General features: G+C 41.9%; 1 protein-coding gene across 2 annotated transcripts in view; it reads right to left on the bottom strand.

Annotated features, from left to right (window-relative positions):
* Positions 1 to 27920, bottom strand: part of emid1 (EMI domain containing 1) — a 53969-nt gene that overhangs the window by 11012 nt on the left and 15037 nt on the right. For both annotated transcript variants that reach the window (XM_069709441.1, XM_069709442.1), the window contains exons 4-8: positions 2980 to 3069; positions 2805 to 2866; positions 2561 to 2693; positions 1242 to 1286; positions 1034 to 1141 (exon numbers count right to left, since the gene is read on the bottom strand). In XM_069709441.1, coding sequence (XP_069565542.1) covers positions 1034 to 1141; positions 1242 to 1286; positions 2561 to 2693; positions 2805 to 2866; positions 2980 to 3069 — 438 coding nt within the window. The remainder of the gene's footprint in view (positions 1 to 1033; positions 1142 to 1241; positions 1287 to 2560; positions 2694 to 2804; positions 2867 to 2979; positions 3070 to 27920) is intronic.

Raw genomic sequence — 27920 nt, 5'->3', positions numbered from 1 at the left:
CACATTCCAATCCTGTGTTTATCTTTCTCTTTAAATGGAAAAAAAATCAGCACAATAAGGAAAACACAGCTCTGCTTTTGAATACTTGTGAAGTAATGGAGATAGAAAAAACAATAACACCACAGGCATATGGAAATCATAAGGACCTGGGATTTGTGTATGTATAGCTCATGTTCATTTCAGATTGAAGTCACATGGCGCTTCCCAGAAAGTGAGTTTGTAGTTTAAGTTTAGCTCTAAATCTCATCTTTACCCAGCAGCAGGCACAGAGCAGGGGTCATATGTTAGGCTGAAAGGAAAAGACACTCCCTTCATGATCCAGAGCAGGGGACTAACTGCTTATAGCCAGAGCAGATGTTGTAACACACTTATACCGCCATTTACTTTATTTATCATTCAGGTCACAGCTGACTGTGGATTTACTTTCTTCCAATAGGTCAATCTATTATTTGTACATAAGCAGCGAGCTCTGAGTACATGAACAGATTTATGATTCGATGTCTGTTTTGGCTCGTGACCATGAACAGCAGCACATGTTTGGGGAGTTATGTAGTAGTATATGTAATCGGAAAACAAATACTTCAGCTGCCCACCAAAACAGTACTTTTAGAAACATATGATTTTAAAAGCCAAGGCAACAAAATACCCAAATTCCAGTAAGTTACCAGCAGGCCTCAAGGGCCGCTGGAATGCTCCAACACCGACCGCTGGAGGGTCTGTGGGCTGACCGAGATGTTTCAGAGAAACACAAACGCTCTGGAGAAGAACATCACAGGTCAGTGATGTCTCAACTGTTGTTTCCATAGATCTTTGGTCAATAGTGAGCCATTCAAATTACTTGTTTAACAGTCGATATGTTATGTGGACAGGGAAGTAAACAGCTGCCCTGAAATACCCTCCATCTCACTCAACTTTCGAACATGCTTATTGACTGTGCCAACATCTAGTAGGACAAGGTTAATTTGTTTCCCTCATCTCACAACTATCTGCTAACAATAAGCTGTGTGTATCTCCACCTCCCGCCCATTCCTACCTGCTGGTCCTTGGGATCCCTTCGTTCCAGGGGTTCCAGATGGGCCCCTCGACCCGGCCTCCCCCCGAGGCCCACTGGGACCTGGCAGCCCTCGAGACCCTGGCTTCCCTAAGAGGAGGAAACAGTCATGAGTAATCATGTAGCCTTAACTGGTTTACATCTTAAATGTTTCTACGTCAGCTGAAAGGCAACTATGGTTACAATTTACCCTCTCTGCCAGCAAGCCCATCTCTCCCCTTTTCACCCTGAGGACCTGAAATGAAAACAGAGAGATGGCTTAATTGAGAGGTTTAACTCTGTGGAAAAAAAAAATCTGAGCTCAAGGCACTAAGAGAATAGGTTGTATAAAATCATTGAGTGTTTATGTCATTGTTAGGGCTAATTTAAATTTCCGTTCCAAAATATAAAATATGTATATTAATCAAAAGAAAAGTTGCATTTCTTTAAAGTTTTTAAAGGAGCAGTTTATTTTGTGGATGTCTGAAAAGATTGATTTTGAATGATATCAGGCCAATGCTGCAGTTTGTGATATGTTCAACAGAGTTCTGGCTATAGGCTTTGTAAAAGGGGAAATCCACCAATTTTATATTTCAAATTGCCTTTTGCAGGTTTTGAGGAATGATATTGTTTTGTAAATAAAAAGCAGTAATATAAAGTATTTTGAGGCTCCAAGGAGCTCTGTAAAGTCAGGTTCGCTTGGATCAGTATCAGTAAAGGATTGATCAGACTGAAGCCCCCCTATTAGTTGCTTGAAGCAATTTGCCCTTTTTATCTTATATTTCTTATTTCCAAATGGAACTGGCACAGAACTTCTCTCATGTGATCAGTCATGATGCACATCACGATGTCTATGGAGCCTAAAACCATTGTGTGTATTTTTCAGTGTTTGAATTCTTAATGTGAACTGTATTCACTTTGTAACATCTTTAAAAATTAAAAATTAAAAAACTAACAATCCCACAATGCATTGTGTTTTAAAGTCATTAAGTGCATCAGGGTGTGATTTCAGACACAGCAGTAGAGTGCACTGCGCCTACTTGTTTCATTTTATACGAATGAAAACTTAAGCCATCAGAGTATTTTGAAAGCTCCTCTAAACACACAAAAGTTCTTCACAGTTTGGCTCTTGGGGCGAAACATTTTTTAATGGAACAAACTTTGTCTTTATTCTTCTGAAAGTGCAGCACAGTGAACTGTGTGTTTTTAGCTGCAGCCAGTGCTGAGCTCGACTCCAGGAAAGGAGAGGTCTTTAATACTTCCACACAGCCACAGAGCGCTCAAAGTGAGCAGCACAGACAACTGGGCTCGTACTTTTGTTAAAGGAAATGAGTGTGTGCGTGCGTGCGTGTGTGTGCAGTGCAGGAAATAAGATATGAGCAGAGGTGAGCAGGTAGTGGGCAGAAAAAGCTACAAGGAGTGATTTCTGACTCAATTATCAAAACACAAAACCCTGGACTGCACTTAATGGAAATATGCCGTTTTTTTCAATTTAAAATCTATTAATACACAACAGTGTGATATACATACCTGCAGGTCCCTGCTCACCAGGAGCTCCCTGAGCAGGCACGGCCCCCTTCAGTATCGAGGCCTCTGCCGCTGTTCCTCCTTTACCCTGAAGGTGGCGATGTGATATGGAGGCCGGGGCTGTGAGTAATTGGACCTGGCACAGAAAGATATAAAGCAAGGTAATTAAGCATTGTGCTTGTTTAATGTAGAGCTATCATATTTCTCAATGATTTAGATACGGGGGCTGAATGAGTTCAGTCTTTACCTTCGCCTCCAGTGAGTTGAGTCTGTCGCTTAAAGCTGTGATTCGACTGCAGTTGAGACAAACTAAAAAAAAAAGATTGGCTTTCTTTATCTCCAGAGATTAGACAAATAAATATGAAGCATACTTTTGGCATTGTGTTGCACAGTCAAAGTAGTAACGTGTCCACAGTTCTTACTAGAGATAGGCTCTCCTGTGCGTGCTGGCGGTCGGCGTAGTGTGGATGGTTTCCTGACTGCTTCTTGAGCTACGAGCTGGTTCCCTGCATCTGGAACAGAAGATGAAGAGACAAAACATGTCTGAAAACATAATCTTTAGATTTGGGAGTTTCTATTTCAAACAATAAGTCTCTGATTCCCAATTGATTTGAGGACATGAACAGGCTGCAGGTGTCATATGTCATTTTGTGTTTAATGTGATGTCATCACTCGAATGATGTGGACATTAGAGACCCTATCAAGTTCTATTACTGTGCAAGAAACCAAAAGTCCCCTCTGTGCTGTTTCTGTCCTCCAGGTGAGCTTCTTATTATTGGCCAGAGAACTGGCAAAACATTATCAGGGTGCACAACAGATAGAAATGGAAATCACTAATGACAGTTGCAGCTTTTCTCTGTTACATTTCAAGGAAACAAACAGAGTGCATGCCGCGTCTTTGCCAAGTTGCTTTTCTTTTGCCTTGTTCTTTTATAGAGTATAAAATCTCATGGCCTGGGAGAGAGGGCGTGTAAAGATAAACAATAGTTTCCTTGTGCAGAGAGAATGGGCAGTCTTGACTTGTATTCGGTCTTGCCTTCATTTTATGAAGTGTGGGAGTTTGTGTCCCAGGGTTCTGGATGTTTTGAATGGGCAGACCTTTGTGGAAATGTTAGACTGACTCCATTGTCTGGCCCGGTCTGGCTCTGGTTGGCCCAGGTGCTCCTGATATGAACAGGAGGCTGGGTTCAGCACCTCATTAGCCACCAGGAAGCACGTCTTTCCATTCAGTGGCCAGCAGCCACAGTCAACACCAAATGCTGGACTAAAAGAAGCCATGAAATAGCACCTGCAGCACAGGGCTGCAGGCAGGAGGAAGGTATTCTTCTTAAACAGCTTCACTTACTGTAACATCAGATGTCATAATCTGTCTCGATCCACTGTGGCCCCAGAAAAGGAAAATGGAGAGCTTATTGTCACAAAGAAAAATAAACGTTTTGGAACTTAAGACGCGAATGCATAATGGACTGAGCAATTACCCAAAGAGGGGAGAGAGAGAGAGAGAGAGAGAGAGAGAGAGAGAGAGAGAGAGAGAGAAGAAGCAAAGGAGGAGTATGAAAAGTACACAGAGCATATGGTTTAGGGTAAATTGAGACTGCTCCAATAACTCCCCCTCCTCAACCTCTGTGCTCATGATTTCACTGTTTTGGGTTCTGGGTATTTCTCCAAGGATTAAAAGTATAGATGGATATAAACCATGCAAGACCTGAGAATGAAATGTTATGGCATGAGCTCTAGATTGTAGAAAACTCTTCCATGTTTCAATAACAAGATAAAGCTTAGAAAGAGATGAGGAGAGCGCACACTTCACCTGCTCTTTTTCACTTGTCCGTAGTGCACTTCAGTGAAGACAAAGAGAGGTGTGTATATGCGTACACGTACATGCATATCCTGAAGACGTTTTCTGTGGAGCTCGGCCCGTGTAGATGGCTGCACTCAATTACAAAGGAGGCTCTGGATAGAAAATCTAGCTCTCGCTCCTCCCCTCCCGACACCACCTCTTATCCCTCTAGAGTAAAGAACATTCAAGCGCCAAGATCCCCTCACCCACACTTGAGCTATTGTATGAAGCATTAAGCCGGCTTTGGCATGAAAAACTACTGCCTCCCACACACACACACACACACACACACACACACACACACACACACACACACACACACACACACACACACACACACACACACACACACACACACACACACACACACACCACACACACACACACACACACACACACACACACACACACACACACACACACACACAACACACACACACACACACACACACACACACACACACACACACACACACACACACACACACACACACACACACACACACACACACACACACACACACACACACACACACACACACACACACACACACACACACACACACACACACACACACACACACACACACACACACACCTCGAACACACTTTCTCTCTTTCTGTCTTGCAACAACCAATTTAAAATCCAACGAGACCCCTCTTTTTTTTTCTGCATCTCCTGTGACAGTATCATTTAACTACAAGGCCTGTGGTGTGCGTGCATTCAGACTCTGTTTAAGAGAAAGAGGCTCACTGGGATGCCTCGTGTGATCCGTCGTCGCTCTGTTGGCCAACAATAACGTCATCGCAGCTAATGAATGCCCCCTGATGGACACGGTTCATTGTATCCGCTCTTTGATCTCAGTGGGCTAATTGCCCCAGTGGGAGAGGTCAAAGAAATGTGTGAATGTATTTGACCTTTTTACCCTGTGTTGCACTAGGCTCTCATCAGTGACTGAGTCAGAACTCTTCATTAGAGAAATACCCCCGCCGAGAGTTCATCAGGCCAGAGGCTGTCCTGAAATAAGTTGTTTCTCGTTGTTCCTTTCTCTCGTGCACACACACTAACACACACAATGTTCAGTAATTTGTTTACAAACACTCTCTTTGCTCCTGCTGGTGCAATAACATAAAGTAAAAGGAGTGAGATAGGAGCAAAGATCACAGCCAGAAGGTTATCTTTTCCTATTTCATAATAAGTGTGTGCATTCAGGCAGTTATGAAAGATGACCAGAGCAACTGTTTGTGCTAAAGTGTAAGATGATATGTACTGTATATATATAAAATTATGAGGAAACACTGCTCGGACTTGGATGAGATGCGTCTGAAAGGCAAATCAGATTTTGCAGAACATCTATTTAGGACTGATTTGATCTAATTTGATGTCTATTACAGAGCTCTGAAGCCATCCAAAAGTCGAGGGGAGATAATGCACACACAAGCATACAGCCGGGGGTTAAGGTTAGACAGGCCGTTGAAATTGTTTGTTGAAATCCACACAACAGATCTGCCAAGCCACACATGTGGACCCCTTGAGCCTCAGCTGAACCCTCGATGTGACTTTCTCTTTTATATTTCATCTGCTGCACACACTGACGATGAGTAAACTGTGAACTCTTCTTTACATATCCAGACCCAGTTCCCGCTGAGATAAACTGCAGTTCACGTGGTGATAAATGTGCCTTATTTTTCCACTCACATTCGATTTTACTGATAGGACACACCATTACTTTTCCAAACTTCTAAACTTAAAAAGTCTGAAACAGAAATGAGACACAATATTGCAGACGAAAGGAGAGTGACTCGTAACTTGCTGTGGTAACAAACTGTTTTGTGAGCCAACATCAGAAACACACTTATGCCAAGTGTGAACATGGCCAAAGGGGGAAGCCCTCAATCTGAAAATCTGAATTGACTGCACTCCAAGTTTCAATTTAGGTTCCACCAAAACCAAATTTTACTATTATAGCAATATATAAATTTTTGCTACGACAGCTTTATCACAGAGCTATTATTATTGGCTTAGAAAAGCCACTTCCAAACCCTGCAGGTATCACCGGAGTTAGAGCCAAGGGCACAATGGCCAGGAGTGCAGCTCCCACCTTTCGCTCTACGAGCTAAGGTGTGTGCCCGGGAAACTGCGTGTGTGACAAATACACTCACAGAGGCTGTATTATTAGTGGGCCATGGTCATTCCTTCAGTGATACTCTCCCAGTGAAAATAAACGTAATGCTAAGAGCCCGGTTAGCCCTGCCAACCAGAGCCCTTAAACACACATCTAACACTCAGCAGCACTGACCGTCTGATCCCCAGAGCTCATCACCTTCTGAGGTTTATTTGTTCTACGCAGAATGGTTACACAGTTTACAGACAGGGAGGCTTTAATGAGCTTTGTGACTGTACGAGTGAAACCTTTGTTGTTCTGTCATCTGGTCTGCAGCAGAGGGTTCATGAATACACGAACATCGCGTAGGCTTGTCTGAACTGTTTTCCTGAATATAACTGTTATCTCAGAGTTTGAAGCTTCTGTAAGAAGATACAGTACATGGTCTGGGGCAGCAACTGTGAACGAAAACATCAAAACACACACGTACACGCGCGCACACACACACACACACACACACACACACACACACACACACACACACACACACACACACACACACACACACACACACACGGAAGCGAGCAGACACAGCAGAGTGGTAGGTCCTGATCCATCTCTGTCTGGTCAATTAGCTGAGCTCAGCACTGCTGCATCATTAGTGACCAGGTGCTGACAGCCAACCAGGAAGAGGCGTTTGTCTCTGTCTCTGCACGGGACAGACTAAAGACTGCTGCTGCGTACAGATAAACACACACACATACACACAAACAGTCCACTCACAAATGAACAAGTAAGACAAGCTGAACAAGGCGGCTACTCAGAACATATGTTTGCTGAGCAAGCAGTCTATTTTTGAATTTAACAGAGACAAATTGAGGTGATATGATCCAAGTATTGTTTCATTCTGCTCTTCTTCCTCTCGCTTTTCCTCTCCTCCTTTTTTTCTCCTTGAATACCCCCTTTCCAATAAAATAATTATTTAATCAAGTTATACAGAATATTTAAAAAGTTTCTACTGCAAATTAAAACAGAGGTCGTAGACAAAATCACGTCTTTTCAGTGCAGATGACAATACAGCAATGTGAAAAAGATTGATTGGTTCTTATGCATTTTAAAGTGGCAACATAAAGGCGAGATATGAGTTGTTATTTTGTTTTTTTGTAAATGACAAGTGCATGTGGTCTATGTGGGTTTTGATCTGCTTGCAAGGAAACCGATCTCAGCTGGTAAAAAAAAAAAAAGGTTATTTATGTGTTTAAATCATTGTGGCAGCCACTCGAACCCAAGCAAGACTCAACATCAGGCTGTCTGATCAGTAGAAGAGGAACATAACACACACTGTGTATCATCCACTCTGTACTGTACACCAATACTCACCTGATCAAACATATCAGGTACTGTTTCTTTGTCGATGATGTTATCAATTCCAGTATTTATAACAACGACTTCGCGCAGGCTGCTGACAAGTACCACATAAACCACTTAGATCTTTGCAGTGAGGTATACAGATTTTGAATTTGGGAAAAAGACAGCATTAGCATGGGATCAGTACTAAGGAATTTTAAGTGGTACTGAGACAGAAAAAGAAAAATCTATCATCCCTCTCTTCTACACAGGCTCCTGGAGCAGGGTTGGCTCAAAACAATCACAGCTGGTATTACAGTATATTAAAGCAGACCCACCAAGAGCTACTACCTCCCATACAGCTGTCGGGCCTCAGTCTGGTGGTCTGGGCTTGGTCGTCCACCCAGTGCAAACCTGCATCTGAACCACAGTGTTTACTGCGTTTTCCCAGGGTTGCAGGTTTTTTTTATTGGGTGATTGGCTTAAAGGGTGGGACACAATTCATCATTTCCTTACTTGGAATTGCCACTCTGCCTCTCAACCTCTCAGCCTGAGAGTGGAGCAGCAGCCCACACATTAGACAGGTCCAGCTGTAATTACAGGTGAGAAGGAAATGTGGCATCGCTATAACGCCCGGTCAGATAATTGATCCCAGAGGAAAAGGTAAGCTGAGTGAGACGAAATCCTCACTTTTACACCGATGGAGTTGAAAACAAGTGCACGGAGGGAGTCGGTCTACATCTGCTCTCTTTTACAAGTTGAGGGGAGGTGTCGCAAAGAGCGTCTCCAAATGAAACCACGCTGCAGCCTCCAGGACCCCGAAGTGAGAGCGTGCCGGGTCAGACAGGTTCTCACCTCATGCACACACATCTCAACCTCATCAATAAGCACAGACAGGGCAGGGCACACTCGCCACTGAACTCCAACCACACCCTCCACAGAGCTGAACCTCCATCAGTTCCCAGAGTAAGGAAATAATTCATTACATTTAGTCTGCTGACTTTACCTGAGGAGATGATTTATGGACTTACAGTAATTTTACTTTTACTAGATTTTTTTACTCACTACAAAAATAATTACATCACTTATTGACTATGAACCCTGTCAGCTGCCTAATATTACTTTGGCCTTGTAGAGCTTGCTTTGTGTTTAAACTTATTTAAACTATCTTTTTTTTTTTTTCATAAAATCTATTTATCTTAATTTGCTTCTGTCATGAAAACAACATACATACAACACACTTTTGCTTTGTCAAAGATTTTTAAGATTCAAGAAGAAAAGTTCAAAGCTGCACTGTCCACAGAGAATAATTTACATACAGTAAAATTCTTAGTTTACTCTCTTTACTGAATAACATTACCTTGCAGTAAGTAATTCGGGTGCAACAGTTCTTCTCATCTGTACTGCTTTCACTTGAGAAGCCATTGTTGTTTTTTAGTTCACTTTGAGTTATATAAAAAAAAAAATCTGTGAGGTGCCTACTTTAGAAAACATTCACACAAACAGATAAATGTAGCAGAGGCCAGATCAGTGTGAACAGCAGTGTTGTTTCACTAATGGCTTTCAGTTTGGTTTTGGCTCAGCCAATTCTCACATCAGTCCTGTCAGCTCTTCCAGCCGATCCAGATGTGCATGCACACACAGCCTCTAATCTTTCACAGGAAGGAGGAGGGTCTCCCGCCTCTCCTCCCACCTCTCTGTCTCACACAGGGCTGTCTTTACCTCACCTTCCATCTCACTTACTCTCCCTGTCTCTCTCACTCTCTCTTGTTTTTGCAGCACATGCCTGCAGTGGTGCTTATGTCACTGACAGGGTCTGCATATCAGTCTGGCTGCCCCTCCTACCCCCTCCCCAGCAGGCGGTGGTGTGTAATTACAGAGCAGTGGCCGGCTGACTGGTCTGACTGGTGGGGTGACTGAGGTCTACTGACAGAGGTGTTTGTCTGGAGACATGTGCTCCCATTGGCATTGTGGGACAGGAGACTGGTCATTGTGGGCATCCACAACTGTGAGGTAGACCTCTCTGTACAGGACGCAGCACTCACCTTTCATAACCTCCTCTCCCTCCCTCTTGTCTGTCTTCCTGCTTTTTGTATTTTCCAGCAGGTCTCATCATGAGAGACCTGGAGCTATCTGCCCTACAGAGGCTTAGACCAGACTGTTGAGAATACCTGCAAGGCGCTTGTAGATACTAATTACAGGATAATTGAGCTTTGTTTTTCAGCACCTTTGCCTCTAATTACTGAGCAGAGCAGATCTACCTCCACTGTTTGTTCTCTGCTTGTTTTAAGGTGTCCTTTAAGCAATAGCCTAACAGACAGTTGGCCGTCTCAACGCAAGATTCTGCCTGAATGTTCCCAGCAGCAGCAGAGGCAGTTTGTGTTCACAGAGAGACACAAAAAAGAAAGAATCTGGTGTTAACACCAATTTCAGTGGATAAAAACCCTAAAATATTTGAGTGAATTAAAAAATGAAAAAAGTCAAATGTGCTTTTCTGCAAGAATTATAAAAAAAGAAAGGCTCCAGCATATGGCAAAATGGAAACAATTTTCTCTGTGCCATGAAAGCAAACAATACTGTGGTCTGTGTAAAGTGTCTAAAATTAGTGGTGGGTACATGTGTCAAACTGCAGCGAGCTGATTTGAGATAGTATGTGGTCGGCAACGGCTGCACAAAAAAAATCCACCCAGCAGTCGTTAAACATTTCCTCCACTTGAAAGCAACAGATGTCTAATAAAAGCATGCGGCAGAGGATGACAATCCAGCTCACACCCTTTACTTTTATGAAGATAGACACAACAACACAGAAGTCTGTTGAAACACAGCTCTTCCCTCGTGATCCTTGTTGACTCAAATAAAAGCTGCTTTGTAAACTCTTCCTTGGCGACACTCTCCCTTTCAATGAACTCGGCTGGCATCTCCTCCACTGATGCACAACCTTTCTCCCCGTCTCTCAATCTCTGTCACTGCAGCAGTCACCCGGGAAACGAGGGAAAGCAGGACTGCATAGCTGCCGACTGCCTGGGTCAAACCACACACTCCGCTGCTGCTGATTTAATGTGGCAGGGAGGGGACAGTCTTGTCTGTGACTTCTCCATATAAAACACTCCTTATACACAAAAGTAATTAAACCCCAATCCTCTCAGCCAACACACTGCCACAACAGGCCAACAAACAATAGCTCTAAAAACACACAGGACCAGAATTAGACTGCCACACACAAACACAAACATGTGCTAAAGTTATTGCTGTTGACTACACATGCTTTAAATATAATGAAAACAGTATAACAGTTTGCACTTTATAAGCTTTTGTGACTGAAATAAGAAAACTCCATCACTGTCTTTAAATGGAGAACTCCGTTTATGACAATTCTGGTCTTATTTTGTAGGTTTTGGCATCCATTCTCTCCACTATGACATCATCATACTCACCAAAGGGACCACTGAAATCTGAAAATACACAGCAGCAGCATCCCTGACAATGAAGCCGGATGGGAGCATGAGCGGTCAGACAAAAAGGGTGTAGACAGGTTGAAAGGTCAACACGCATGTGTTACGCAGACTACGTGAAATAATTTAGTTGGAGGTAGAACCAGTGAATACAGTAGATTACAAGTGAACCAAGTCAGACAGTAAAATGTGAAGGATACTTACAAAGGATGAATGATGTAAATAATAACAGGAAATAAATGTACCACGCCACTTTGTTTAATCGTCTGACTGCTTTAGTTTATCTTTTATATTTTTTGCAATATAGCCATGTTATGATGACACAGTTTGTTAAACAGAATCATCTGAGATGTCCTTGGAAACTGTTTGAAAAAAGGCCAGACACTTAAAAAACACACTTGGCAGGTGATTGATTGAACCATCAGTCTATCACAGTCTGACTTCTGCCAATCAGATCACTGTTGGCTATCGCTGTCATCACACCCTAACCACGGCCGAGGGTGCCAAAAGATCTTCACAGGACGCTGATTGGTCCCATATCACTGTGGTTTGATGGATTCTTGCCTGATCTCACAAATCTAGTTGCCTCACAAGGAAACTGTTCTGACATCTCAGCTATGAACTAGTGAAAGCAAAGATAGAAATGACTTATAATCAAATATACATGTACATGAAAAAGACAACTGTTTAATTATTCAATTAATGAAATAAGCACAGTTGATTGTTACTCAGCCCAGCCCCAAAAAGACCATTGATCACATCTTCTGTGTTTCACACGTGTAGAAGTAGAAGACCAGTTAGCCACAGATTTGGAGGTATTTACTGAACATCAGCAGCTAGTTTGCTGACTGCACGCAGCGCTTAAGAGGTCCCATCCTCACAGTTAAGCTGCAGGGTTGGTAGAAGTCCATTTCTGAACACAGCCCTCACCTAAAGTAGGCTTACGACTGACTAGCTTGCAGCTAAGAAGACCCAACATACAAATATGATAACTTTGGAGGCTTTTGGTCAAAGCTGGCTGCATTGCCCGATTTTAAGCCTTTGCACTAAGCTGACATGTCCCGTACCAGTTTCTCCATGAACCCACCATCGGTCCAGCTCCTGCTAAGACAGCAAACAAGCCGACCTTACAGGAACTAAAAAGTATAAATGAAGTGTAATGAAACTGCAGTGTCAAACTGTAAATCTTACTCGTTACTAAAAAAGTAATTGTAGCTGGCTTCCAAATACAGCATTGGTGTAATCAAATGTAATAAAGTAGAAGATGAGATGTTACTCAAAGAAAGTTCTGGAGGATCAGAAATATCCAAACAATAAGCTGCAAAGTCTGAACAAATAAAAATGATTTTTAAATCGACCAACTGCTGTAATAAAAGCAGAGGAGAGGAAGTGTTTACATACTACTGCTCTCTGCAAAAACATGCATCTGAATTCCTGGCCAGCAGACCCTTTACTTTGACCTTCGTCATTAGCATACAGAAGTTGACATGCACTCCAGCTCTCTGCCCACAGCTGCAGCCAAGCAGAGCGCAGGCCAATCCACAAAACTTCAGACAAACATCCTGCCCAATGTCTTCTGCTGTACACACTCAGTGCTGGGTGAGTAAATCCTTTGCACTCAGTGTTTGAAGGACACGTCCAGTACAACACAGTTTATTTGTCCAAGGTTGGTCTGAACGCTCCCTTATTACGGCTCAGAGGCCTGTTGCGGCACTAGCCAAATGTAATTTCCCTCCTGTGGTATGATTTGTGAGTGAGTACACGAGAGCAAGTTTTGTTAAGAAAAAGGCTTCAATAACCTGTATTTTTCCTTAACCACCCGTGTAAACAATAAAAACAATTGAGTCCCATCTGACAACTATGCAGCAGAATCCATGACAACCAAATACACATGCTCCAGTTGAACACAGTGACTGTGTGATAGTGACTGCAATCGTCCACTCAGAGCCAAGAAGTGATTGCCAGACTGTAGTCATTCCAGCTCCCCACAGGACGATATTCTGCTTCAATAGCAAACCATAAACCTGCCTCACTCTGCAGGGCTATAAATGAACTGAGAGCAGCAGACATGTGTGGTAAGAAGTGGGCCAAATCTTTCTTCACTATTGTTTCAACTTTCCTCATGATTCAGCTTCTTTCAGGGAGCATTGTCCATTTCCTCAACCATAACAAATCATTTGATTTGTCAGTTTCCTCAGGGACTTCTCATATAACACCCTAATCTCCATTTTGCCTTCATAAGCTTGGATCATATTACTGTGGAGGTATTCAGCCCCCGAGGTTTGTTAGGGTGAAAAAATGTTCGATGTAACCACTGTTTCAGCACATACTTTAAATAGGACAGAGACAGGGGAATCTATGAGGGACATCTTCTCATCATCTTCTCATCGTAAATGAACTTGACTGCCAGAATAAACAATCTGGTGAAACAAAAACTGTTGTATAAAAACTGTGGTACAGTTTCAAGAAGGACCCATTTATTGTTATTTTAACTCTTGATAAAATGAATCAATTGTGTCGTTTGAAATTATGGTCTATGTTGCATATTGTTAAATGGTTTCAGAAACTGAATGGGGAAATAAAGTTGCCTCACAAACTCTGTCACTTTCTGAAACCAAGAGTGCAACAAACATTCCTATTTTAGGCAACCTTGTGGTTTTTTTGACAAAGTAAAGATGTTAAGACTGGGCTGTGGTTTGTCTGTATCTCATTTATAGGACAATGATTTGCACGCACATGTATGTGGGTTATTTTCTAATTTTAGAACATGGATGGAAACAATAATTCCAAAACTAGAATTACCACCCCGTGTTTGTATGCCTCCGGCAACCAGTCAAGTTGCAGTTTACATCCATGTTGATCCAGACTCAAATAATATTAAAAGACCTTTAATGAATTTGGCTAATAAAGTTGATTCTGATAGAACAAAAAGTTGTACCCATGACAAGAGACAACACTTTAGATATGGATGTTGCTGCAAAGGACCGACACATTCTAAAATGTGGATACTTCTCATATTAAACCCAAGAGCAGTTTGTTCACTGTTTGTTTTGGGGTGTCGGTGTGGTGTGTTCTGTCCAGTTTCAAGGTGGACACCCAAGATTAGTGTCACCAGTTCAGTATATGACCAAATGTGAAATAAGGTTACAATCTCCACTTCTATTCCTGAATTATGGGGCTGAATAATAGACAGAAAAGTGCTTTTAACAGAACATTATGATGTCACAGTGAAGTTGAGGCCTTTTAGATATGAAATTTCATTGTTAGAAATTTGTGTAAATCTTTATTATAAGTTAAAGTATGAATTCTTGATTTACGGCCACAAGTGTTTTGTGAAGTCACAGTGACCTTTGACCACCAAAATTGAATCAGTTCCCCGTTGAGTCCAAGTGAACGCTTGTGCCAAATAAAAAAAAAAAATTCCCTCAAGGCGTTCGTGAAATATCACATTCACACGAACAGGACGGACCAACAACCCAAAAACATAATGCCTCTGGCCACGGCTGTCGCCAACGTGGAGGTAAACAAACCTAAAGTGTTGTTATATAGAAAGAAATTAGGCCTCATTGTGAGACCACGAGGATCAATCCACTGGGTATTGGCGAGAAACACAGCGGGTAAAAGAAACAAAGCATGTGCTGTCATAAACATTTGAATAATTATTCTCTATGACAGACAGATTTTTACTTGGCTTTCAAATGTGTCCAACAACCACAAACACTTTTGCCTTTATGTGGCTGTATAGGCTTGTTTTACCGAATCCTTTAGGGTTAGTAGGTTTTTGCAGTGTACTGCTACATTGACTCTGTACTCTATCTGCACTTTTGAGTACTCAGAGCCATAAAAGGTTCCTTGACAGCAGATGTATTCATGCATGAACATAAAGCAGACATGGACGTCTGGCTGATAAAAGCACAGCCGGCTGTGTCTGTGTCCAACATGATGCATTTTGGAAGAAGTCGCGGACCTGCTTTAGTCACACACACACACACACACACACACACACACACACACACACACACACACACACACACACACACACACACACACACACACACACACACACACACACACACACACCTGATTCAACAGCAGGGTCTCAAAGCTGCTGATTTAGAGAACTCATATTTTCTCCTCAAATCAAAACTTCCCTTTGAGTGAAGAGTGACAGTAAAACTCAGAAAACCACAGTTTGAAATGGTTACTAAGAATACTCTCAGGACAGAAAATAGAAAAGATAATAAACTAAACTGACATCAGACGCATATCCTTTCCATTGGCTCATATAAAATCCACCTATTGATGCTGTGTTACAAACAGTCACATATGTGCAAGCTCTCAAAGCAGTGACGGAGCCAGGACCAACTCCCCCCACACACACAGAGGACTGAGACCGACCACAAAACTGCTCATCTGTGACATCAGTTTGAATAACAGTCATTCACCTGATACAGCTGCGTTCCTCCTCTCAGTGTGCTGACAAACGGGGCTGCCACACACAGACACACATCATCCTGCTGCTGCTGCAAAAAAAAATCTAACTATAATTCAAAACAGCAGGATCACATTTTTAGATTTTAGATATCAGCTTTCTGCTTCGAGGATCAATAGAGTATCAACAAAATATGTTCAGAGGAGTGGGGGTTGGGTCAAACCAGATGGTGATCTACAGCTGTTGATATCTGGATTACAAATGTTTATAAAACAAAATGACAAATTAACACACGTTTATTCAATTATTGAGAAAAGAGGAATTAACTTGAAACATAACGCAAGCTAAAATTCTGTAATGTCATTGCTTCTGTCTCTTGTTTATGTTACTTGGTTTATATTGTATGGATGTGCATCAAGGGAGTGCTATAATCCAATGATGTTATCATTTACCTACTGTCTGTAGATTCGTATCATGATGGTATGAATATATCAGGATAATATTTTACTTAATGCTGTTAAAGATTCTGAATTAAAAGATAACAAGTGAATTTTGTTACATAGGCCTAAAGTATCAACGAGTTTATTAATGATGAATGCAGCTAATTAATATTCAACCTAATATGACTTCTGGAAATATCAGCAGAGTGTGACTGAGGTTGAGATTATTTCATCTAAATCCTGTTTGTAGGCATGCGTACAGATTTTTTTGCATACATGTACATATGCACGCACACACACCAAACCCACTCGTATATACTGTATGTACTTCCACAGACAGAGTGGAGTAAATGACTGTGTGAAGCTGAGCTCCTCTCAGACTAATCCCTGGGTGAATGGTGTGCTGTGTGCCAGGCATTCCTCTGTGTCTTTCTGAGGCTTTCTGAGGATTAGACCCCACTTACTTCCAGGGGCCGCAGGGTGGGATCAAAGCTGATTGAGCTTTTTGGATTCAGGGTGATATCTGTGGAACAGGGAGCCTGTACTCAGGTAGACTCGCAGGGAGGCACCGAGGAACGCGACACCACGTCCGAGATGTGAGACAGTGACACAGGTCACACACACCTGGTGCAGGTCAAACCAGCGCTAATCCAGCACAGCGCTAACTGGCGCTATGCTGATTGATGGCCAGCTGGCAAGATGTAAGACTTTAACACCAGCAGTAATGCAGGTATGCTGGACCTCAGCTCATTGAGGTTACACAAACACAAATCATAAAACGAGAGATTTTAACGATGGGTTTTCTCTATCATTCTTACAGTTTGAACTGTATGAGGAGCCTTTCATGAGGAAGGCATGAATGAAACATGTATGTGACAGACTGCAGCAATCTGGACTTCATTCTGCTGATCATTTGCACAGTACCGCAGGCTTTACACTGGCTAAACCTACACCCTTCGAAACAGAAGACAGACAAAACAAACACGGTGGCTGATCTGCAGTGACCTTAGAATACCCCAAAAGATCTGTGCAACGCCTGACCTTTACCCAGGCAGAAAAAAACAGGAGGTTTTCTTTAATCCATGAAAAATAACACAGAGGACCTGGAGGAAGTCTTTATTGTGACAGTACAATGAGTAAAGCATTTGAATTACCAAAATAGCCCACAGGAAGACAAATACACAGAGATGGTAAAGGGCTCTGAGGTCTGGCCTTCTGTCAGAGAGACAACAGCAGGAATTAAAAAGGCTAACATGGCAAGACCCTCGAGGCACACTGAAAATAAATAGAGTTTTAGCCACATATATACTCAGATGTTAGAGGGAAATTAGTGTGCCTATGTGCAGTAGGCAGGGGCAAAACACACACCAAGGGCAGACACACAGTGCGTGCAAGCATTAGACTAATTACTGCATGTATTTCAAAAGCTAATCTATGTATAGCGAAAGCTATCTGCTGCATCTCAATCCTGATGACAAACACTGACGGACGCCGTGTTTCGGAAACTCCCCAGGAAATAAACAGAATGACCTTCAGAGGATTTCAGCACGCTACAGATAAACATAATCATGACACGCATGGTCTGGCAAACATACAAAAAGATGTTGACTGTGGGTGCACGCAACTTAAGCTGCAGAGATCTTGATGTTTTATTCCTGCTCTTTGTTCTATCAGAACAAATGAAAGATTATTACCCATGGAGGCCCTTTGTACACATCATCTACCCTCTCACAGGTGTCTTTTTGCGTTGACATGTTCTATCTCTGCTCTGTCTGGAGGAACGCCAACCCCCACACACCCACACACCAAAACCCAGTGACGACACCCCTGGTCTGGGCAGTGTTACTCCAGCATTTGGTTCTGTCTCATGTCAGCTTCCTCTGGCAGACGGAAGTGCATGCACACCGGGGCTACAGTTTGTTTGTGTTTTGCACCATTGGTGATAAGTACTGTATGCATGCCCTGTGTGCTCTACAAAGGGATGATAAGCTAAAGAGGATCATCATGAGCCAAGTAGTACAGATAGGCTGTTCTTTTTTTTTACAAGTCAGACTGAAGAGAAGAGAAGAGAAGAGAAGAGAAGAGAAGAGAAGAGAAGAGAAGAGAAGAGAAGAGAAGAGAAGAGAAGAGAAGAGAAGAGAAGAGAAGAGAAGAGAAGAGAAGAGAAGAGAAGAGAAGAGAAGAGAAGAGAAGAGAAGAGAAGAGAAGAGAAGAGAAATAGGTCAATAAATTGTTCACTCTAGCAGCACTTATACTTTAATGAACAATTTTAAAGTGACACATTTCAGCTTGTAGCCTTCAACATTAATTGCAAGCAACATTTAAATAAGATCGTCATGGAAAAAAAGTAATCAAAAAACCTTCTTTTTTTAAAAATTAAAAATAGTTGTATATGCACATACATGCTTACCTCTTAAGTGTGCTGTACTAAGAATACACTAATTGAAAGATGAGAGTTTATATATTGAGGGTTTTTTTCTTCGTTTGCTTTCATCTAATAGACGTGAAAAATATAAATGACTTTGTTACATTCTTTCTAAATTCAAGTACCTCAGTATAAATAGTTTGATTTGTCCTCCACTATCCATAAAAAAAAAATTGTTCACTTAATTCTCCCATGAACTAATAAATGCAGCAGCAATGCATAATGTGAAAATTTGTTTTGTTGAAAGAAATGAGCCAAAACATTCAAATCAACAGTTTTACTTGAGGGTATTTTGTGCTTCAAAGACAGATTTATTAACTGTAGAATGAGCTTCGGTCCAAGTCGTAGAGCAGATGTAGGGATTTTTTCTTTTCACTTTCTGGCAAAGATACACCAGTGGAGGCTTCCTGATGATTCAGTCCAAGAAATCCTTCAGTATTTCTGCATCAGTTATTCTATATCCAAATCTTTCTCGCTATGCCTCAGTTTGCCGAGGTGGAGATGCAGCCGGGTGATGGAGTGCTAATGTGATGGTCTCAGGCTTAAGATGGTGATGGGGTCACAGAAAGTCTACCATGCTACCGATCACTGAGACGGGGAACTGAGAAAACTGCAAAGTTTTTTTTTTTTTTTTTTTTTTTTTTAAAGGAGTAAAGATAAAAGTGAAGAGGAATAAAGAAAATTGGGGGAGGAAGATGGGCTGCTTCTATTCACAGTGTTTTCACTCCCTTCATCCTCTACCAGTCTGCCATGACACCAGAATGAGGGTCTTATCTCTGAAAAACACTTCAACACAACATGCCCACAGACAGAGCTGACTGTGTGAAGACGTGCACACAAGGATGAAAGCATGCAAGCATACAGAGGAGAGGCTCCAAAGCAGGGGAGTGGAAGCAGATTACAGGATCAGAGGAGCGAGGAAACAGATCAAAACAAGCAGAACCACCACTGCCTTTACAGCAGTGGAAGAAACAACAGGCCCAAGCGAGACACGAACAGTGCCGAGCCATCAATCACGTTGCCCCTGACAGCTAATAAAACAGACTGTGTGATCGCAGTTTCAGGTCAACAGGGGTCGGCTGACCCTGCGGGGCTCCAGCAGGGTGGATGCAGCCCTTATCTCAGCACCGCATTACAAAGGAACACAAGCTCCCCTTCAAACTCCTCCCTGCTGGCATTCACAAAGTTTTTCGTCAACAGCCTTCCTGCACTCCCTCGCGCCCACACTGTGAGAAACTGCTGATCGAAGAAAAGACAAAACTTCAAGACAAACTGCACAGTAGACGCTTTAGTAACATCACTGTATTCTGTAGTAGTAACTTCTGAGGTCCATTTGGATTTTACAATGTGCATGTTGACATTTTTAAATAAATCAACAGCCCAAAGCTCAAAGTTATTCACTTCACTGTCATAAAAGTAGAAGAACAAAAAAACACAAATATTCACATTTTAGTCACAACGAGCACATTAGTGGTATTTGTGCTTAAAAAATTATGAATAATCAAAATGGTTCTTTTTTTATTGCAGTTAATTGACGGTTTCAGTCTTTTATCAAAGCAACCATTTTGAAGCAAAACTCAATGAACCAGTCTGATTGATTATATGATCAATTGCATTGAAAATAGGAAAAGGCTACAGTTGGTGACCATTTGCTTGTGGTTATGCTTTTCAGTGGAGCTTGTTAATTCCGTTTTTTTTATCTATTTGTGAGCAGAATTATTAAAAAAACTACAGGCCTGACTTTCATGAAACTTGGTGAAAGGGTGCAACATGGGTCAAATAAGAACCCATTACGTTTTGGAGCGGTTTCACAAGTTATTTTTCACTTTCATTAACATTGCAAGATCTAAATGCCGTACATTTAAAAAAAAAAAAAAAAATCCAGTGGATGGCAGTAACGTTCAATTGTGACAAAACAGAGGCGATTCAAAAAATACGATAACTCCTTATCTCAATCCACATTCACGGGTACCAATAATCCTCTTGGATACATACTTGCTCAAACTCAATACAACAAACAGTCAATATGGAGCATTCAGGGACAGCGGTTTCATATAGGAGAACCGCAACTGGAAGAATTGTAACATACCCATTAAAAATAAACGATGCTTCTTTCTCAAGCTAAGGTGTGGGCATGGAAATGTTAACACACACATATCCTGCAACTATACTCTTCCTCACACTCAAATGTGAATTGTCTCCTGTAAATTCAACCAGAGATATTTGCTGGAGGTTTGGGCTCTCCAACTGCCCTCACCCTAACTCTTAAGTAATTCCCTTATGACATGCCAGAAAATTGTTCAGATATTTGGTTTGTCAAACAAAAAGTCACAAAATAAAAGACACTAAATCTATAAAACAAAGAGAAACAGCAAACAAAAGCCTGTAAGCAGAGAATGTTTGGTATTTTTACTCAATAGATGATGTAACAGATTAATTACAATTTACGTATTTGTTCATTTAGATCAATAATTTATTCAACTAATTCCCTAACAGTGTCATACTGCACCAATCATTAGCATCAAAAAAGTGATGCAGGTGTAAGATCTAATAGTAGATCTGAGCTGTGGTTCAGAACTCCTTTGGGATTTAGGTACACAGTTCACAAATCCAAAATAACAGCCTCATACCAGCTCAGACGTTTAGATGTTTAGATGTTGACAGCATCACTGACTGAATAAAATAATTAATTTGATTATGATACATTTTTTATTAAACTGTTTATTTTTTTATTTTTTTTGTATCACATATAACAATCATCTGCACAGCATTAATCATCATGTGAACACAGCATTGTTATTTTAGTAATTATATTACCAGCATTGGTCATATTTAGACAGTCGTCGAGGTGAAGATAAAGTTTTATTAGTGAGTTTTGCAAAGCGAGTCACGAGGGAGAAGTCACACTAGGAGACGTATGCTGTAAGGGGTCTTTTTGGGCTTTCCAGTTCTTAATCATTGGATGAGACCCGCCATTGTCAGCCGAATGTAATTTATCAGAGCAGTCCTGGTCACAGCAACCGGGGCGACGTCCTGAGCTCCCAGGTCCAGAGATTAACACTCCTCCTTCAGAGGGAGTGGAGCATTCTGACACACAAACTGAGATAAAACATCTGGCCTGTCTTGAGCAAGTAGGTCTCCCATGTGTGTGTGTGTGTGTGTGTGTGTGTGTGTGTGTGTGTGTGTGTGTGTGTGTGTGTGTGTGTGTGTGTGTGTGTGTGTGTGTGTGTGTGTGTGTGTGTGTTTGTTAGCAGCATCTGTCTATCTGTCATGAGTGAATATGTGCGTGTGTGTAGTCCAGACATGATGTGTGTATCCTATCTGTCCTCCCCTCTTCATCGCTGATATCTGGCAGTGTGAGTTGTGCTCTGAAGCAGACCTGGAGGTCTTGGCGAAGAGGGACCTGATCTCTTCAGGTATTTGATGTTGCAGGGAAAATGGATGGACGTGTTCTACTGTCTTATTTCAAAGTAAAAAATTGTCTGAAGTATATCAAACAGTAAGACTTTAAGATATGGAGAGAGTGTGGTTGAAGAAAAGAAGCGCTCCTTCTGCATCCTCCTCGCACAGCAGTAGGACACAGACAGGTTAAAATGCAGAGCGGCTGCTTTTCAAGAACTTCAAGAAGCAGTGGTCAACCAAAACCATCAACAGCACCTCCACTGTATGAGCTCTTAATCCCTTTACTCACCCTCTATGCTCTGCTATTTATCGTGTTTAATTGATTCATAAAAGCCCCTACTGAAAGATTAAGTTCAACCATCCACAAACGATAGATGAAGGCTAATTATGCCGCCTTAGTGGTCTGTTTCTGTTTTATCTGTAGCGTGTTAAACTACTTATGAAACCTGTCAAAATCACAAGTGACAATTTAGGGCAAAGCACCCTTTAAAACTCATTATACACTCATCTACATAAAACTATACACGAGACAGAGCTGTATTTAACAAGTATTTCAGAGTTTTATGAAAGCTTCAGAGTTACACATGACATCACTCAGCGATGAGATGAGAAGACTTCACAGAAGTGGAAAATGAAAGTCATTTTGTTTTAGCCCATAAGTCCTCCTCCCTATTTATGAGCCGTTATGAGGGTGAGAACTCAGTGTGTAAAGAGTTATCATACTTCACACATCAAAATGCAGCCACAGGGCCTCAGTGCTGATTTCATAGTGGCAAAGTGTTAATCCCGGTTTCTGTGCACTGGCTGAGTCATGACGACTAAACTTCTGTTTCTCACAAAGGTTTGTGCAACCACCAGCTTTTAGAGCCAGTGGCCGTTTTGTGCAGTCAGGGTAAAATACTTCACTTCCAAAATTGGTGTGATTGCTGAATAGTTTTTTAGGCAGGTTTCTAAAGGGTCCCAAGTGTTCCCCAAACTTAAAGAGAACATACAGTATGCTGTATGTTTTCTGATCTGACTCAATCTTTCTGGCCCTTAAACAGTTAAAAATTATTAAAATGAAAATGTTTTGATCCATCACAACTATGGCTAACATTAGGCACAATGACTGAAGGTTAAGGAACCATCGTGGTTATGGTTAAAAGTTGACTCTCTGTGGGAGAAAAAGTGACATGTTTTGTTACCCCACCTATCCACCATGACCCCTCAAATTTTCAGCTTGCTGTTTCCGCCTGTGTTCCTGACACAGAAACGTACTAATACACACGGCCACTAGATTTAAAAAAAAAAAAAAAAAAAAAAAAAGTATTTTAAGCATTTCAGCAAACAATATAGTACTGTTATTTTTTTAGTGACAACAGTCTCACAGGGTCAGTTCAGCTAAATTGCAAACATGAATATGTGTTTTTCTAATACAATTTTGCAATAATATGAACACCACAAACTAAATTCCGTTCATATCCAGTCATCGAACAACAACTATACATATGGTATGTAACCTAAATAGCCCTCGTTTGCACCATGATCCTGTTGCTTTCATTGATCCAGTTGTCTCTTCACTTGTGTTTTTCCACTATTGTTTTTCAGTGATATGACAACATGAAAACTATTGTTGTCCATACTCAAGGAAGTTTTCAAATGACCACAGAGTGACTCATAAACCCAATTACAGCCACAAAGCAACCCGTTCCCATATTCAAATTCTATGTGGGATATAAAACGTTCTCCAAAAGAGACGGCTCAAAAATATTTACTTTGTGCTCCATTGATTGGAATATGGCAGAAAAACCTTTTAGCCCATAGCCCGAACCTGGTCCTCTAAAATGGCTACATATTCCTTGAAAGAATACCTTTCTATACCCTGTGCACAGTTCACCTTACTACATTATGCCATTCCCTTTCAACATCGACACTTTTCATCAACAATTCTGACCCAGCTTTCATTCAAACAACATTAGTCAAACTGCTGATGATAGACATCCACGCTCCACCCGCCTGCCTTTTGGATTGATCCTTCACGCACTTCCGCTCCGGAGGGCGGCTGCCTGCTGCTGACAAAAGCTGCCTCAGTCTTGACTGAGAGAACCTCCTGAAAAGCTCCGGCTAACTCAGCTGCGCTTTTGGAACAAAAAGTAAACTGGCAGTAGCTCGAGGTAAGGTTTCTGCACTGTCAGGTGCAGCCAGAGAAAAGGAATTCCAGCTTGGCAAAAAGAGCGGCTCTGATGGATGAATGATCCTGAGCAGTGTTTGTAATTCATTTCCCAGCGTGCCCTCTCCCGTCCCTAAGCGGACCAGGGAGTGTGTGAGGCCTCCATCACAATTACACGTCCACAGTGAAAGTATTAGTTCGATGTATCTCTGGCAGGAATCCATGCTGGCCACAGTTTTCAGTTTAACAGTGTAGAAGAGGAGAAAACAGTTCAACCATAGCACTAAAGAAAAAAAGAACAAATACAAAGTGCACTCAATTGTCGCTTGATATCTCAGTCAATCATCCTTCTAAATGTTAAGGCACTTTTACAGATAGCACTCTCTTTGACTTTAATCACTCGGGATTCACGGATACTCTGCCACTAAAAGAGACACATTGTTCTCCCATAGCATGACCAGTGCACAACATAAAGCTCTGAAGTGACTCAGAAATTTAAGACAGACACCGAATGAGTATGTCAAGAAATTTCCTATCATAGTCTTGATACGGCACTGCCAATTAAGGAACAATACTTGCCATTATTCTGCAGGAAAGCACAAACCCTGCACCCCTCAATTCTCTGCCCTTTCACCCCTTCGGCGTCCCGATGGCTACCCACCCACACCCAAAGGGTAGCAGTGCATGCACTGAGAGGGTCAGACAGAGCATACAAAGACAAGGGAGCCACAAATCTAATTTTACTCTATTTTCTTCTTGAGTCACATTATGAAAAGATAAACTAACTCAAAGGAACATTGTGGTCAGGGCTTATATGAAGTATGACTGATGCTCATCATAGTTATTACTTCAGTCTGTTCTTTGTCCTTTTAGCAGTAACATGAACAGGCCTTTTCAGTTAAGAACAACCCTACATTTCCCCCCTCTCTCCATGTCCCTTATAATATTTTCCCTTCGTCTGGCTTAAAACAACAGTGCCATCCCATTTCTTTGTAAGTGTCAGCTTGTGTCAACAAGAGAGGAAGAAAAACACATCCTCATTCCCATTCTAGCTCTTGTTGCTTTTTCTACCTGGCAGCACTTGGGGAAACGTGTCCCACTGGAGCTATGCCACCTTTTCACTAGTAGTACAGCCATTCTCATTTTACACACTCATCTCTTTCTCCATCTAGGAACGAGGGAATAGATTATCTCCCCTGCCTCTGAGGGAAGGCCAGAGGGACGAGAGAGGAGGGGGGTGAGAGCTGAGCTCGGACTTTCAGGACAAACTGTAATTCTCTACTTTGTCTCAGGGTTGAGGACCCATCTGGCTGCAGATTACTCTGCTTCAATAGGGCTCTGTTTACTCAAGTAGCTTGGTTTACACAGGCAAAGTGAAGGGTTCATATAAAACGCATTAACTGAGAAAAAGCCTTTTGGTCTTTTGTAAATAGGATGTAATGATGGGGGGTGTCCAGAGATGGGTTGTTTTTATCCAAACTACCTTATAATCTGAGGCACAGTACAGTATAAATTGCCTAGATGAGACTAAAACCTCTAGACCTCCAGACTTATTGTTTACTGTTGAGAAGTTACAGATTAGCAAAAGGGCCTTTGCTCATGGCCTTAGTAATGGTGTAAGTATAATATTTTCTTCTAAATATTTACATCACTGATTCATTTACCACAATTGATTATTTGATCAATAAAATGTCAGAAAATAGGGAAAATGCCTGGTACAATTCCTTTTACAATTCCTTTGTCAAATCAATGGACCAGAAGCCAAAAATACTCAGCTGCTGACTGCCACAAGGAAATATGGAGAATCCTCACAAGTGATTTTCTGCTTGAAAATTTCCTGCATTATTAATTAAAATTGCTAAAAGGGAAGACAGCATGAAGCAGGGTGATGAAAGGCCTAGTAGTCTTCTTCTTTTCTGTGATGCACACCAAGCAAAGCCATTTCTACTGCAAACCTTCAACCTGCTGTGACATTGTTAAAGCCCAATATTAACCTGATAATGTATGACCATCCAGCATGATACTATCAGCAAGTGAAAACCAATGTCTAATAATATATCAATTCCTAAATCCACATTAACACTGACACCGTTACTACTGTTATTGCAGTATATTTGGTTATTTTCTGTAATTTGATGATTATCGTGTCTGGCTGTCAGCCGAGGGGTCCCCACACAGCAGAGCAGACAGGGTCTCATTAGGCCACATACGGTCCCCATCAGGTGAGATGGAGCCCCTGAGAAAAAAAAACATGAAGGGCAGCCAAAAGAAATAAAAGGGCCACGACATCATCCTCTGTCCCTCAACCCTGAGTCAATGATAGCAGCAGACGGAGCAGATAGAGCTCTACCTCTGGCACAGCACCAGTGATTTACTGGCCTGTCAGCCTATCTGTCATAAGGCACACATGCAAGTGATATACAGAATGTATGCGTGCAGAAACAGGGAGAGACAGTGAGTGTGTCTATCTCTCGTATCATGTTCATCTATTGCAGCCACTCAGTAAGTTTAGCTCACTGCTTCTTTTCATGGCCAAAGTCATCTGTGGTGTAAAGATGTAATTTTAGTGTGTCTCGTGTCTGTCTGTACATACAAGCTTGATATATGCGCGAGAGAGCAGGTGTTTTGGTGCCTTAAACATGTCTGCATGTGTGCAAGCGGGAGTGTTTGTTTGCTGCCAGGCCTCGGCTGCGATCTCAGCACGAGTGAGTGAGAGAGCCATAAACACCTGAGGAAGCAGGAACACACAGACACCCTCTCTGGACTGTATTTATGGTCCTAATTGAGGTGGGGGAGGGGTAGCCATCATGCACAGTTCGGCTCTGGTTGTGGCGAGGGTCCAACGAAAACACCGGGGCTGTTAAAGCCCCCCTGGATGAGTCCCATGGGGCAGTGGAGCGGACGGAATGCAGGCCTGGGTTTAGAGGTTCAGGGGTACGTCCTGTTGTTAATGAGATCACCCCGCTGGGCCTCTCTGGCTCGGAGCCCCCGACACTGCCTCACCAGCCACACCATCACTGCCACAACCTTCTTACCCCTGCCACATACCCTGGACCTGAACTACTGAGGCATGCCACACTTCCTGAACAATGTGCACATCACTCTGTCCCCCTGAGGTCATCCCAACAAGATGTGTGTCTCCAAGTGATTGAGAAGACGTAAATGGAAGTGCCATGCCAAATTGAAATGGTCTGTACAGCCCTGTAGAAAGAATAACCCTGAATGTGTGTGCACTCCCAAATAGAGGTGCATATGTTTGGGTATCCTTGATTGGGTTTAATTATTTTCCGTTTAAAAATCAACAAAATGTAATCTGAACTTTTGGATACAGCTGTACGTGTGTGGATACAAGGAGAAGCCCCTGAGACATGACCACAGATGATGCCGGGCAGCAAAGGCATCAACAGGCCCTTTCCTAAATAAAGCATATCTTACATGCTTCATGTTTGTGGTGGAATGTTATAAATGTCCGTGCTCTGTGCATAAATAAGGTGAAAGTAAGGTCAAATATTCAGACTTGCCTAGTTTGTCAGCTCTGTTAAATATGTTTTTTAAAAAGGGCAGCACATGAAAACGTGGAAAAACTTGTAAATCCATTGTACAAATAATATTGATTTCCTGAGCTCCACTGAGCCGTGTTGGTTTATATGGATGATGACAAGGTTGTTTATTACTTAGAGCAGAAATAGGGGTGTTGAGTGGACACTCTAAACTAGGATGTGGGACGTTCCCAAACTCTCCCAATTACCAGGCACAATAATGACGTAAATA

This window comes from Brachyistius frenatus, unplaced genomic scaffold (genome assembly GCF_029030835.1).
Source record: "Brachyistius frenatus isolate BFR_SWC_R1_liver_20210118 unplaced genomic scaffold, ASM2903083v1 Contig_83, whole genome shotgun sequence".
Taxonomy (NCBI): domain Eukaryota; kingdom Metazoa; phylum Chordata; class Actinopteri; family Embiotocidae; genus Brachyistius; species Brachyistius frenatus.
The sequence above is the reverse complement of the archived record's forward strand: the minus strand, read 5'-3'. Positions and strand labels throughout refer to the sequence as shown.